The 15,780-nt window shown below is 55.1% G+C and overlaps 1 protein-coding gene across 1 annotated transcript; it reads left to right on the top strand.

Annotated features, from left to right (window-relative positions):
• Window positions 1–36: 36 nt before the first annotated feature.
• On the top strand, window positions 37–6,033 carry LOC130132468 (circadian-associated transcriptional repressor-like). Its single transcript, XM_056301774.1, has 6 exons — window positions 37–279; window positions 2,985–3,337; window positions 3,592–3,667; window positions 4,194–4,272; window positions 4,687–4,870; window positions 4,972–6,033. Exons 2-6 carry the CDS (start codon window positions 2,987–2,989, stop codon window positions 5,554–5,556), a joined length of 1,275 nt encoding a protein of 424 aa, XP_056157749.1. The 5' UTR covers window positions 37–279; window positions 2,985–2,986; the 3' UTR covers window positions 5,557–6,033.
• Window positions 6,034–15,780: the final 9,747 nt, after the last annotated feature.

The following is a 15,780-nucleotide window of genomic DNA, read 5'->3' as shown; positions in this document are numbered from 1 at the left end:
TGTCGCCGCTGGTAGGCAGACGGAGCAGTCCGGGGAGCAGTCCGGGGAGCAGTCCGGGGAGCAGTCCGGGGAGCAGTCCGGGGAGCAGTCCGGGGAGCAGTCCGGGGAGCAGTCCGGGGAGCAGTCCGGGGAGCAGTCCGGGGAGCAGTCCGGGGAGCGGAGCGCCGACGCCGCGGCGGAGCAGCAGCGTGTTGCGGGTCTAGTTTCGGCTCTAGTCAGAGGAGAACTTGTGCTCGTGTTTCTTTCTTCCGTTGAGGAGACCAGCCGCAGCGCTACAAGGCGAGTATCAGCGTCCTGCCCCCGTCCTACCCCACGGTGCGTCCTACCCTACGGTGCGTCCTGCCCCGCGGTGCCTCCTGCCTCGCGGTGCGTCCTGCCCCGCGGTGCGTCCGCGTCCTACCCCGCGGTGTCCTACCCCGCGGTGCGTCCTGCCTCGCGGTGCGTCCGCGTCCTACCCCGCGGTGCGTCCTACCCCGCGGTGCGTCCTGCCTCGCGGTGCGTCCGCGTCCTACCCCGCGGTGCGTCCTACCCCGCGGTGCGTCCTGCCCCGCGTCCGCGTCCTACCTCGCGGTGCGTCCTGCCCCACGGTGCGTCCGCGTCCTGCCCCGCGGTGCGTCCTGCCCCGCGGTGCGTCCTGCCCCACGGTGCGTCTCAGCCTGGCGTCTCTCAAGTTGCGGCGCACCCGGAGCTCACGCGGCGTTACTATCTGCACCCTTCTTGCCCCTGTGTTGATTTTAGGAGCGCCGGCCAGCCAGGAAGGTGTGACAGGAGGGTGCTTTTTGAATTGAACTGTGAAAATGGGACGATCACGACTCTGCCGTGGGTTCGGCTTGTGGTGGGCTGGACCTCCGGGTCTGGCGGCAGAACTGACGCTGCGTTGCAGGGTGCGTGTTTTGCTTTTTTACTTTTCTATTCCGACAGACGGGACAGTTGTGCCTGGCTGGCTAGAGGGCTGTACTGGTCTCTGGCTAGAGGGCTCTACTGGTCTCTGGCCGTAGAGGGTTGTACTGGTCTGTGGCAGTCGGTGGTTATACTGGTCTGTAGCTGTAGGTGGTTGTACTGGTCTGTGGCTGTAGGTGGCTGTACTGGTCTGTGGCAGTCGGTGGCTGTACTGGTCTGTGGTTGTACTGGTCTGTGGCAGTCGGTGGCTGTACTGGTCTGTGGTTGTACTGGTCTGTGGCAGTCGGTGGCTGTACTGGTCTGTGGCAGTCGGTGGCTGTACTGGTCTGTGGCAGTCGGTGGCTGTACTGGTCTGTGGCAGTCGGTGGCTGTACTGGTCTGTGGCAGTCGGTGGTTGTACTGGTCTGTGGCTGTAGGTGGCTGTACTGGTCTGTGGCTGTACTGGTCTGTGGCAGTCGGTGGCTGTACTGGTCTGTGGTTGTACTGGTCTGTGGCAGTCGGTGGTTGTACTCTAGTCTCTGTGAGGGCTCATCACATGGTTGACTCGGCAGACCCGCAGCCACCCACCACCTGAGACGCAGCCTCATTCCGCTGTAGTCCACACCTGTGCAGACGGACTACACCGGAACACACCCTGCGCTGCTGGGGGGGAGAGAGAGAGGGAGAGAGGGAGAGCAAGATCGCATCCACCTAGAGACGTTGCTCCACCATATTGACTCCGCTATCATCCCCTAGACGGCAGCTCGGTGCTGAGGGAGAACCGGGTCATCTGGTCTCGGCAGAAGCGGATGGGTGCTGAGACGGTGTGTGGTGGGAATGTTCAGCAGCCTCGCTGACATCGACGCTCCTCTGGAGCCGGAAAACAAGACGCCTGTTGTAGGACTCACAAAGTGGTGCTTAGCGTGTGTGTGTGTGTGTGTGTGTGTGTGTGTGTGTGTGTGTGTGTGTGTGTGTGTGTGTGTGTGTGTGTGTGTGTGTGTGTGTGTTTATAAGTGCATTGCAAATGACGTATGGTTGTGTACATCTGCTCTCCGGAGGTGCGCCCGTGGCCGTGCTGGCCGAGCTCCTCAGCGTTTTGCGGCGCTGATAAACAACCTGGCGTGCAGGGGTATTCCCGTGGTCCCCCCCACCCCCACCCCACCCCACCCCACCCCCCGATAGTGGGAGCCGCGTCCAGCAAGGCCAGCAGAGAGCCTGGGGTTATTAGGGGAGAGTAGGACAGAGAGGGAGGACGTGAGGATAGGAGGAGGAGGCTGGCTTGGTCGGAGGACGGGAAGAAGTCCTCTGTCCGGTGTGCATAATGAACAGGGGGGGGGGGGGGGAGCTGAAGAAGAGAGAGCGAGGAAGAGGAGATGAGTGGCATACAGAACTGCTGCCAGAGAGAGAGAGAGAGAGAGAGAGAGAGAGAGAGGGAGAGAGGGGGGAAAGAGGGAGGTTAGTGTGTTTGAAACCAAGGGGGGATGGAGCACAAGAGTGAGCCAGAGGGGCGGGGCTAGAGAGGGAGAGAGCCGGAGGCAGAGAGAGAGAGAGAGAGAGAGGGAGAGAGAGAGAGGGAGAGAGAGAGAGGGAGCCTTATTCTGATTTCACTACTGCTTACTCTACAAGCACCCTTCCCCCCCTCACCCTTCCCCCCCCTCCACTCTGCTCTCCACTCTCCTCAATGGGAGTCAGACGTGCACTAGCATTGTGCGCCTATCGCCTACCCCCCCAGTCCCAGTCTCGCTCTACACCGCGTTAAACTAGGCCACTGGTTTACCCACCATTTTGAATTGGGGTTGTTATTTTCGGGGCAGGAGAGTGCAGACGAAAAAAGGGGAAAGAAACTCGTTTTTTCTGGTTCTTCCCAAACGGAAAGCGATATTTTAGTTATTTCTGCAGAACTCTCTCTACCCGGTTTTGTGTCTCTCCCCCTCTCTCCCTCTCTCTCCAACCCAAACCCATTAGCCCTGCCCCTCCTTTTGAGTAGCAACTTAGATCATGTTGGTTTTGGGCGTGCGGCCAAGCCCGTCTGTCCCTCAGCTGAACCGACTACAATAATAAGGATTCTGTTCTAATGTTGAATCTCTGCTACTTCCTCCCGGCAGCAATGCAGTCCCAGGGCAGCACTTCCTCCCAGCCCTCCTTGGACTCGCTGAGCTCCAACGACAGCTTTTTGTTCAGCGACTCCGAGCCGGCCGAGGACGACGCCGACGTCTTCCTGACGGACGGCTCCCCCTCCGTCGTCATGGACAGGAGGGGCGCGGCCGCCGCCGACATGGGAGGGCGCTCGGAGAGCCCCGGGTCCCAGTGGGCTTGCGACGGCTTCACCGACAAGGAGGAAGAGGAGGAGTCGGACAGGTCGGAGAGCAGCGGCGGGGCCCGCCGCGGGGCGGAGGAGAGGGCCGACGCCGCCGGCCAGAGCGCCAAGTCCCAGGGAGACCTGCTGTTCGCTCAGAAGGTAAGAGGGTTCGGATGTCGCTCGGGAGGAGGAGGAGGAGAGAGAGAGAGAGTTCGGGCGGAGGGCGGGGAAAAGAAAGGAAGAGCGGTCGGGGGCGGCGCGACAAAGCAACAGAAAAGTTCAGGGGGAGAGAACGGACGGGGGGGCTCGGGGCGAGGCGGCACCTCATTCAGACGGCGAGGCTGAACTCGAAAGTCGGTACTAATCCATCTCCCCTGCGTCTCCCCCCCCCCCCCCCCCCCCGTCTGTCTCAGTGTGCTGAGCTGCAGGGTTTCGTCAGGCCCCTGCTGGAGCTGCTGAACGGACTGAAGAAGGGACGGTTCGACCGCGGTAAGCATCCTCGCATCATCATGACCCGGCCCGCTGTGTGTGTGTGTGTGTGTAGGAGCGAATGGGTGTGGTTGCTGAAGTAGCACGGGCTCCACACGGGTGCCGTCTATAACCTGGGAGGCTGCTGTCCTGCTGCATCAGAACTTCTGCAGCAGGACTATTGACCCAGCCTATCGATCCGGTCTACAGCGTATCTGAAGGGACGCTGTCTAGTGGGTGTTTTGTGTGCTGCCTCTACGTGTGTTTCTGATATCACCCTTTTAGATGATGATGTGTGTGTGTGTGTGTGTGTGTGTGTGTTTGTGTGTGTGTGTGTGTGTCTGTACTCACACTGTAGAGTTAATTAAGTAAGCTCGTCCGCGCAGGTGCTGGACGACAAGGCGTCGGCGAGAGTCGTTCGCACCCGCGCGGACCTTTGTGTTTCGTGATTATCCTGCTGTGTGTGAAAGTACACGTCGTATCCTCCCCGACCCATTGTGCCTGACACCGCAAATGCTGATTGGGGGATTATGTTTTTGATTGACAGGCCTGAGCAGTTTCCAGCAGAGCGTCGCCATGGACAGAATCCAGAGGATCGTGGGGGTTTTGCAGAGACCCAACTGCGGGTAAGACCTCGTCCGCCGCCATCCGAGCCACGCACACCCCTCCGAAAAGTACCGGTCCTCCCCCCCCCTCCCCCCCTCGTGTCTGTCATTACCCATCCATCATGCGCCCCCTCTCTGTCGCACCTGGATTTGGACAGCCGAGGAAGGAAATAACTGGATCCGTGGGGTGCACACAGTCGTTAAGTTGGGGTTGAGGGCGGTGCCCCCCGAGTCATTCCTCCATTTCAGATCCACGTGTCTCGTTTCATGTCGAACATTCCTTCGGGGTACGTGGGGTTGCGGTGTTCAGCAGCGTGCCAGAGAGACACGGAGACGGCGGGAAACGCTCTCTCGGTCCGTGTCGCGCTGGAAACGCCACAGGGTCGAACACGGTAACGTCTCAACTTCTCCGTCTTTTTTTGCCTTCGTTTGTAGGGAGAAGTACCTGAATACCCTGCTGCAGGTGGAGATGATGTTGAAGCTGTGGTTTCCGCAGATATCTACCCACCCCGCCCCGATGGCCGCCACCACCGCTACACCTTCCAACCTCTCCCCCCAAGACATACCCTGCTCCACCCCGCCACACAAGCACCGGGATCAGTCGCACATCCCTGTCAAGGTGAGGAGATGTGCATGCATCTGAGTGGCTTTTGCACACGCCTACATATCCTTCCTGCAGTCCTGCGTGATAACTTGTTGTCCTGCTGTGTTGTTGTGCAGAAGCGCAGGCTGAGCTGGACCGATACCGACTCTCCCACGCCCTCCCCCGTGCTCCTTAAGCAGCCTCGCACCGATGGAGAGGAGAAGGGGAAACAAAATGACCACGAGAGGGGTGGCCCGCCTCCGGCGCTGCTGTCGGACGCCCTCCGAAGCCCGCAGGATGCAGCTCGCGACAGCCCGCCGGAGGACGAGAGGAAGAAGGAAAGAGGGGAGTCGTCGTACTACAAGACAAGCCATTGCTCTGAGGCCAGCCTGACTTGGGTCCACGTCGCCCCCATCTTGTCGCCGCCAAAGGCTTGCGCTCCTCACAAGGGCACCGCAGCACCGGGTAACGGGGAAAACCAGCCCGTCGCTGCCATCCCCCCTCCCGCCAGCAGGGGCGGTCCCGCTACACAGGACAGCGCCATCTCCTCCACCACACCCCAGAAGCACCCCAAAAATCAAAAGAAGCCAATCCAGTGCCAAAGCCAGCCTGTTGCCGGGCTGCAGACTGAGACCAAGACCATAGAGACCTGCCAGGGGCAAAGCCCCCCGGTCAAAGTCAGGCTTTTGTCGAGGGTTTGCCCGGCCCCCTTAGAGACCTGATGCGCTGAACATGCATAGAGCCCGGCAGTCAAGCTTTGCTACAACCACCATGCCGAAGCTGCCGTAAGAGGAAGCGGGTGAGAGGGCCGGAGGGCTGTGGTTGCGTTGGGGAGAGTAGGGAGGAAGGATATTAGTTGCGTTGAAGTTGGGAGGTGACGCTTTTGAAATGACAGGTCAGTGAGAAAACCTTCCCTCAAGACTGGACCACAATCACTAACAGTTGTTTTCAAACAGCGGCAGGACAACGTGTGTCCTCGTGAATCAAACAATTGATAATCACAATTCCATAACGTAAAGTATTTGCACAAAACGTGGTTCCTGTTGAGGAGATTGATAACGAATATCTCGAGCTTCGAAGGGTGATTATGGATTACTCAGTTATGACCAAGTCTATATATGACCTGTTTAAATAGTGATCTACATAGAATATATGGGATAAAGGAAGTCTGCGCGGATTTAAAATGAGCTTTTGGAGCAGTGGGGGGTGGTGGGGGTGGGGTGGGGGGGATTTCTGAGAATTTGGAGGAGCGTTGTAAGGAGGCTGCCTCGTCATGAGAGGAGTAACATCGGTCAGATGCGACTGCTCCAAGCGCACATCTGACTCGAGGGCCCCGATGCTCCGTTAGCAAATAGATGAATTTTTGGTCATATTTAGCGTGAAAATTGTGAAGATAATGGAAGTCCCGAGTCCGGCGGGGGGACTCGGTCCGGAGGGTGATACAGGGTCAATTTGAGTGAGCTGAATGAATTTGAGTCACATCTTATTGCAGCACACAAAGACGATGTTTCCTTCGCCTGTAGGTAGGGGAGAGCAGGCGTCAGGAGAAATAGTGACCAAGCATAGTCATATAAGAAACTTAACTAGTGGATTTTGTTTGGGGGGGGGTGGGGTGGGGGTGGTGGCAGTGTGTAGAACACCGCCGCTGTGTGCGGTGCGATAAGAGGCACACCGGACAGAAGATGACGCTCAATGCGGAGTGGGAAAGAAGGACGGTGTCATCGGCGTAGCGGCGTATCCGGAGAGCCGTTCGGCCGCTCGGCCGGCGAATCTGCGACGGCGTGCCAGGACGAGGGACATCGGGGCGAGTTTGCGGATCCTCGGGCGTCAACGATGCGGATCAGCTGTTTCTTCCCGGTCTCAAAAACTTCGAGGGGGGTGCGGCGGGGGGGGGTGCAAAACTCCAAACCGCAAGATCTGAGCTTGACGCGAGAGCCGGCGTCGTTAAGACCCGACGCTCGACTTCGACCACTCAAAAGACAGACGACTCGGAGCCCCGATGGGTAATTTATTCACGTGTTGATACGACACTGCATTTATTTATTGTTTGTATTTATTTATTAGGCAGCTGAATTTTTTGCCCGCTGTGCGCTTGCATAGCTCGGCCCTCGGATTCGAGATGCAATTGGGAGGATGCTGTATCGAGTTTTTTGGTGTGTGTGTGTGTGTGTGTGTGTGTGTGTGTGTGGGTGTTTTGTTTGTTTTTGTTTTTTTTTATCGTGTAAAAAGGAAAAACAAGAAAAAAAAGAAATGAAGTACTAATGATTGGACTCTTGTGCCTTTACCAAATAGGATGTGTTCGGAACAGCATTTAGTGCTCTCAATGCATTCACACCTGCATTTTGATTGTTTTTTGCTTGTGTCTCATGCAAACCAGTACACAGTCTGGTCACAAAGGCCTACATCTAGTCTTCATTCTCGCCTCGTTAGTCACACAGCTGTCCGCGCCAACAGCAACGCAAAACCCGGTACTGCTCGACTTCCTCCGTCTCCGGTAGCCCGACCACAGTATTGCCGATGTCAAAACTGCCTACAAACCCTCGACGGGAAACGTGCCGACGGGCGGTCGCCGGTCTCGGGGGCGTTTCCCGTCGCGGTTCTGCTGAACAGGGGAGTAAACTAACCTGCACTCGTCTCCGGTGCTCTTGAAAACTTGAAAAAGCAGGAGGGAAAACAGACGAAAGGGAGGAAACCTTTTTTTTATTTTTTATTTTGCACCAACATCATCTGCTGCTGCTATGATAGTGATAGACTGACTCTTCTTCTTTGTTGTTAATCCGGACGTCTCGGGCCGTCTCTCCATCCCGGGGGGACCCGCCTCACTATAATCTTAATACACCTAGCACGGGTTTCACCGGCGTCATCGGATCGACTTGGCGTCGGCAAATTACTGCACATGTTAGCCTAAAATCTCTACAGATTGGGGGGGGGGAGGGGGGAGGGAGGGAGGGGGGGGTAATATATTTAACTAAGGAGGAGGGGGGGGAGGGGAGGGGGAGGGCCTTCTCTGAATATTTAGCCAGCCTCCGGGGAGCACCACACGTGAACACAGAGCCACTGGCAGGCGTGTTGCTGTCGCCGGTACCGGAGGGAGGCACAGAACCCGGCGGGTCAGCTCGTCCCACCCCGTCCCAGCATCGACCAGTTAACGGTGGCGGCGGGTGAGACGCTGGCTCCGGAATCAGTGACGTGTCCTCCGCTCCGCCGTTTTCTTTTCTCCTTCTTTCTTCTTTTTTTGTTTTTTTATACAGGTGTTGTATGACAGAAACCAATTGCACTTTTTTATTTTTTCTTACGTGCTCGTGTTATGTTTTCTACTGGACCGACCGCCGCTGACCGGGTCACGACCACACCACAACGATATGTCTTTCTTATTTGAAATGCCTTTTGTTATATCGTATAGAAGTAGACTGTAGTTGCCCCCCCTCCCCTCCTTCCTTCCTACCTCTCCTCCTCTCCTCCCCTCCCCCTCCTCCATGCTGCATTTGTCTGCCCTTACCCACCCCCTCCTCCACCTCCTCCTCCTCCTCCTCCCCCCGCACTCTTTCCCTCATCCTCAGCCAGCCCTCGCTTTATCTCTCTCTCTCTCTCTCTCTCTCTCTCTCTCTCTCTCTCTGTGTCTTTCTAACTGTGTCTGTCCTCTCACGCCGTCTTCGCACGATCTTCATCTTCTGTCTTCGCGCCGCGCTCCTCATCACCCGGCTACTCTTCTGTTCTGTTTTGTATAACGATGATCAAATGAGAAATCTTTTCATAATAAATGACACATTTTTGAAAAATAAAACGAGCTAAACGAATTGTCCCTGTTTGGCCTGCGTGTGCGTGTGCGTGTGTGTGTGTGTGTGTGTGTGTGTGTGTGGGTGGGTGGGTGGGTGGGGTTGTGCTAAAGCAGATGTGCGACTCAGTGGGGAGCAGATTCAGAGACTATGTCTTGAAAAGGGGTGGCGGTTGTGGCATGTGTGTGGTGTGAGACTGAGCCTCAGTAATCTGGATGGCAGTAGTAGGGGGTAAGTGGTGGTGGTGGTGGTGGTGGTGGGGGGGGGGGTCGGATGATCCTCCCACCAGCTGCCACTACGACTCCGCTAGCAGGGCTGTTCGTATGAGCGTGTGAGGGTGTAGGAAAGTGTGCATGTGTGGGTGTGTGGGTGAAGGGGGGGGGGTAGATTGTTTACTCCACCAGATCGATGACGGATAAACCCTACACCTAAAAGAGGGGCCGAACCTAAAAGAGGGGCCGAACCTTGCCCCTCGCCATGTGATTGGTTTTGTGTGGGGTCACGCTGACCCCGCGCGTGGTGATTCCGGTTCCTCCGGAAGAGATGAGAGAGGGCGAAGCTGGGAGTCTTTGCCTCACACTGACGGGGGCCACATAAGGTCCCCACCCCCCACCCCGACACCACCCCACCCCCACCCCCAACATGGGAAGTCTTACGCGTGGCTATGAGAAGTCACGGCATGGTAGCCATGTTTCTCCATCCCATTACACACGCACGCACACGCACGGCGCACGGCTGTCCCCTCGTCAGCGGAAGGATGACGTCATCGCGCCGGTGCGCTTGCTGGCGTGCTCGGGGGTCGTCTGAGAAGGCGGGAGGTTGTGGAGAGGCTTCACAACAGTCATCGGGCGGTTGAGCTCCTCAGCACCAGGTCTGTGCAGTGGTTCAGGGGTAAGAGGGATTTGGGGGGGGTGGGGGAGGGGGAGGGGGTCTTATTTCTCTACTCTGCACGCCGCCGCCAACCAAACACTGACACACAAACACTGACACACTGGCTGATTCTGTGACGGGCCCCGTCTGACATACTGACTCTGCTACGTTACACCAACAACGACCGCCCTCCCCCCGTCCCCGCCCCCTCCACCCACCACCCCCCCCTTGTATCCATGCAGTTTTTGGCAGAGAGAGAAGCCCTTGCCCCTCCGCTCCCTCCCCGACCCACCACGTCCACCACCCTTCCTCCTGTGGAGGATGGGAAGCGGGGGCAAGAGGAAGAGGACGGGAGGAGGATGTGTGGAGGGCACCGGCAGGACACCGCCTAAACTCACCGGCGCCCGTTTGGGGACAGTTATTTTTGTTTTTCCACTCTTCTTCTTCTTCTTCTTCTTCTTCTTCTTCTTCTTCGTGTCCTTCTTCTCTTTTTCTTCTTCCTTCTTCTTCCTTCTTCTCTTTTTTCTTCTTCTGCTTCTGCTTCTTCTTTTTCTTCTTCTGCTTCTGCGTCTTCCTTCTTCTTCGTCTTCATTTAAAAGAGAACTAAAACTGTCTTGCAAATTACTGAAACGGACGGAAAAGAAACTCTTTCTTCTTCTTGTGTTTAGGTTGTAACTGTGCGCGCGCTGTGTGCTCAGTTCTCCTATACGTGATGTGACGTGTTGGAAAAGAAATAAAATTATAAAAAGAAAAAAATCTTCTTCTTCTTCTTCTTCTTCTTCTTCGGTTTAGTTGCGGTTGTCGGTCACGTCTGCTTCATACGGATTTTAACAACTGTCGTTATCATTACTGTTGCTCATCATTTCGTGTGTGTGTGTGTGTGTGTGTGTGTGTGTGTGTGTGTGTGTTGCCATTTGTCCCTCCACAATTACGAGTTAAACGAATCAAAACAGTGGGTGTAGTATTATCAAACGCAATATTTTGGGGGGGGGGGGAGTCACCACAACAAATGTTCCCTCCTGAGCAGTCGAGGCGGTGGTGGGGAAGAGATCTGCCCCACCACTCTTACTCCGTCGCTTTTATGTCGTTGGTTTGAACTCCGGCGAGCATGCGAGGGATTAATTGACCATGTGCGCGCGAGCATCAATAGGATTCACATAATGGACTTACTGCCACCCTCATCTCGTGCCATGTGGGTCTTAATGGTGGTTCCACTTCTCCGCCACCCTCATCCCGTGCCATGTGGGTGTTAATGGTGGTCCCTCTTCTTACTGCCACCCTCATCTCGTGCCATGTGGGTCTTAATGGTGGTCCCTCTACCCTCATCTCGTGCCATGTGGGTCTTAATGGTGGTCCCTCTTCTTACTGCCACCCTCATCTCGTGCCACGTGGGTCTTAATGGTGGTTCCTCTACCCTCATCCCGTGCCATGTGGGTCTTAATGGTGGTCCCTCTTCTTACTGCCACCCTCATCCCGTGCCATGTGGGTCTTAATGGTGGTCCCTCTTCTTACTGCCACCCTCATCCCGTGCCATGTGGGTCTTAATGGTGGGCCCTCTTCTTACTGCCACCCTCATCTCGTGCCATGTGGGTCTTAATGGTGGTCCCTCTACCCTCATCTCGTGCCATGTGGGTCTTAATGGTGGTCCCTCTTCTTACTGCCACCCTCATCCCGTGCCATGTGGGTCTTAATGGTGGTCCCTCTACCCTCATCTCGTGCCATGTGGGTCTTAATGGTGGTCCCTCTTCTTACTGCCACCCTCATCTCGTGCCATGTGGGTCTTAATGGTGGTCCCTCTACCCTCATCTCGTGCCATGTGGGTCTTAATGGTGGTCCCTCTTCTTACTGCCACCCTCATCCCGTGCCATGTGGGTCTTAATGGTGGTCCCTCTACCCTCATCCCGTGCCATGTGGGTCTTAATGGTGGTCCCTCTTCTTACTGCCACCCTCATCCCGTGCCATGTGGGTCTTAATGGTGGTCCCTCTACCCTCATCTCGTGCCATGTGGGTCTTAATGGTGGTCCCTCTTCTTACTGCCACCCTCATCTCGTGCCATGTGGGTCTTAATGGTGGTCCCTCTACCCTCATCCCGTGCCATGTGGGTCTTAATGGTGGTCCCGCTTCTTACTGCCACCCTCATCTCGTGCCATGTGGGTCTTAATGGTGGTCCCTCTTCTTACTGCCACCCTCATCCCGTGCCATGTGGGTCTTAATGGTGGTCCCTCTTCTTACTGCCACCCTCATCCCGTGCCATGTGGGTCTTAATGGTGGTCCCTCTACCCTCATCCCGTGCCATGTGGGTCTTAATGGTGGTCCCTCTTCTTACTGCCACCCTCATCTCGTGCCATGTGGGTCTTAATGGTGGTCCCTCTTCTTACTGCCACCCTCATCCCGTGCCAGGTGGGTCTTAATGGTGGTCCCTCTTCTTACTACCATCCTCATCCCGTGCCATGTGGGTCTTAATGGTGGTCCCTCTACCCTCATCTCGTGCCAGGTGGGTCTTAATGGTGGTCCCTCTTCTTACTGCCACCCTCATCCCGTGCCATGTGGGTCTTAATGGTGGTCCCTCTACCCTCATCCCGTGCCAGGTGGGTCTTAATGGTGGTCCCTCTTCTTACTGCCACCCTCATCTCGTGCCATGTGGGTCTTAATGGTGGTCCCTCTACCCTCATCCCGTGCCATGTGGGTCTTAATGGTGGTCCCGCTTCTTACTGCCACCCTCATCTCGTGCCATGTGGGTCTTAATGGTGGTCCCTCTTCTTACTGCCACCCTCATCCCGTGCCAGGTGGGTCTTAATGGTGGTCCCTCTTCTTACTACCATCCTCATCCCGTGCCATGTGGGTCTTAATGGTGGTCCCTCTACCCTCATCTCGTGCCAGGTGGGTCTTAATGGTGGTCCCTCTTCTTACTGCCACCCTCATCCCGTGCCATGTGGGTCTTAATGGTGGTCCCTCTTCTTACTGCCACCCTCATCTCGTGCCATGTGGGTCTTAATGGTGGTCCCTCTCCTCCACCACCTTCATCCCGTGCCATGTGGGTCTTAATGGTGGTCCCTCTCCTCCGCCTTGCTTTCAGCGCTCCGGTGATTCGAGGGCGCGGGTCCCTTCCCGCTGCTGCGTCTGGGGGCAGCAGTGGGGGGAGGAGAGGGATAACGTGCTTACTCACTTATTCCAAAATCCCCCTCCCCCATCACCTCCCCCATCACCCATTCACCACACCAGAAAAGCTCCCGTGCGGTCACGCCACGCTGCAACTTCGCAGTTACACGTGCACGTACAAAGGGGGACGCGCGCGCGTGCGAATAAACAAACAAACAAACCCATCCAGACACACGCACACTTAAACACACACACAACACGTAATACACACACACACACAGACTGAGAGATACACACACAGAAAGACGTTCACACACACACACACACACACGCACACTCTCTCTCTCTGTGTCTGTCTGTCTCACTCTCTCACGCACTCCCTCTCCGTCTCGCGCTCTCGCTGTCTGTCTCTCGCTCTCTCTCTCTCTGAAATACACTTCTTCACACATGCACACGCACGCACAGACACAGCATACATACCAAATACACACACACACACACACACACACACACACACACACACACACACACACACACACACACAGAGGAAGACATGCATACAGAAACAGACAAATCCGCACACGCACACGCACGCACGCACACGCACACGCACGCACACGCACACAAACCAAGAGACAAAAATGCACACGCGCACATTACTCTTACTCACCCAGCTCCTCGGGGGTTTAAGTGCCTGCTGGTCCAAAACAGCCCTGATCCTCATTATAAATGCACAGTGGCCGGTCCTGCAATGGAAATCAGGGCCACTTTATAGACGCTCCTGCCATCCCGGAGCTTACAGTGATGAGGGGGGGGGGGCGCTGGATGTGGGGTCCGGGGGAAGCTGTTCTCCCCACCATCTGTGGTCCCCGTCATTGCGATGTCATTAACAGGGGACGCGTTACAGAAAGAGAAAAAAAGAAGAAGAAGAAGAAAAAAGGAGCAGGACTTGGTTTTCAAGGACGCACGTGTACCTCATGACATTGTGTGTGGTATTTGGGGCGCGGACGAGCTACAGGCAAATAACAGCCTCATCACTTTCCCCGGCCTGGATGTGTTCTCCGAGCCGGCGCAGCCGCGCCACCCTCACACACACGGCTACTCCATTACTGAGGAGAGGAAACCACCCGGCGGAGCGGCGAGGAAGGAGGTTACCATAAAGAAGAAGAAGAAGAAGAACGGGGGGGGGGGGAGATGAACACACACACAGACACACACATCCTCACAAATGTATCCTTGTGGGGCCCCTCATTGACTCTCATTCATTGACATCCCTTCCCCAACCCTTAACCCTAACCTTAACCCTAACCTCAACCACGCAAACTACATCCCTTCCCTAACCCTTAACCCTAACCCTAACCTTAACCCTAACCTCAACCACGCAAACTACATCCCTTCCCTAACCCTTAACCCTAACCCTTAACCCTAACCCTTAACCCTAACCCTTAACCTTAACCCTAACCCTTAACCCTAACCCTTACCCTTACCCTAACCTTAACCACACACACTACATCCCTTCCCAAACCCTTAACCCTAACCCTTAACCCTAACCCTAACCCTAACCCTAACCCAACCCTAACCCTTACCCTAACCTCAACCACGCAAACTACATCCCTTCCCTAACCCTTAACCCTAACCTTAACCCTTAACCCTAACCCTAACCCTTAACCCTAACCCCAACCCTAACCCAACCCTTAACCACACACACTACATCCCTTCCCAAACCCCTAACCCTAACCCTTAACCCTAACCTTAACCCTAACCTCAACCACGCAAACTACATCCCTTCCCTAACCCTTAACCCTAACCCTTAACCCTAACCCTTAACCCTAACCCTAACCCTTAACCCTAACCCTAACCCTTACCCTCACCTTAACCACACACACTACATCCCTTCCCAAACCCTTAACCCTAACCCTTAACCCTAACCCTTACCCTCACCTTAACCACACACACTACATCCCTTCCCAAACCCTTAACCCTAACCCAACCCTAACCCTTACCCTAACCTTAACCACGCAAACTACATCCCTTCCTCAACCCTAACCCTCAACCCTAACCTTAACCCTAACCTTAACCACGCAAACTACATCCCTTCCCCAACCCTTAACTCTTAACCCTAACCTTAACCAAACAAACTACATCCCTTCCCCAACCCTTAACTCTTAACCCTAACCCTTACCCTAACCCTAACCACACAAACTGCATCTCTCGCTAACCTTTACCCTTACCCTAACCTTAACCACGCAAACTACATCCCTTCCCTAACCCTTCACCCTAACCTTAACCATGCAAACTACATCCCTTCCCAAACCCTTAACCCTGCACCCTAACCTTAACCACGCAAACTACATCCCTTCCCAAACCCTTAACCCTTCACCCTAACCTTAACCACGCAAACTACATCCCTTCCCTAACCCTTCACCCTAACCTTAACCACGCAAACTACATCCCTTTCCCAACCCTTAACCCTAACCCTAACCTTAACCACACAAACTACATCCCTTCCCAAACCCTTAACCCTAACCCTAACCTTAACCACACAAACTACATCCCTTCCCAAACCCTTAACCCTAACCCTAACCTTAACCACACAAACTACATCCCTTCCCAAACCCTTAACCCTAACCCTAACCTTAACCACACAAACTACATCCCTTCCACAACCCTTCACCTTAACCCTAACCTTAACCATGCAAACTACATCCCTTCCCAAACCCTTAACCCTAACCCTAACCTTAACCACACAAACTACATCCCTTCCCCAACCCTTTACCCTAACCTTAACCATGCAAACTACATCCCTTCCCAAACCCTTAACCCTAACCCTAACCTTAACCACGCAAACTACATCCCTTCCCAAACCCTTAACCCTAACCCTAACCTTAACCACACAAACTACATCCCTTCCACAACCCTTCACCTTAACCCTAACCTTAACCACACAAACTACATCCCTTCCCAAACCCTTAACCCTAACCCTAACCTTAACCACGCAAACTACATCCCTTCCCCAACCCTTCACCTTAACCCTAACCTTAACCATGCAAACTACATCCCTTCCCAAACCCTTAACCCTAACCCTAACCTTAACCACGCCAACTACATCCCTTCCCCAACCCTTTACCCTAACCTTTACCATGCAAACTACATCCCTTCCCAAACCCTTAACCCTAACCCTAACCACACAAACTACATCCC

The sequence above is a fragment of the Lampris incognitus genome, unplaced genomic scaffold (assembly GCF_029633865.1).
Source record: "Lampris incognitus isolate fLamInc1 unplaced genomic scaffold, fLamInc1.hap2 scaffold_146, whole genome shotgun sequence".
NCBI classification, from domain to species: Eukaryota; Metazoa; Chordata; class Actinopteri; order Lampriformes; family Lampridae; genus Lampris; species Lampris incognitus.
Note: the sequence above shows the minus strand (reverse complement) of the source record. Positions and strands in the feature narration are given on the sequence as shown.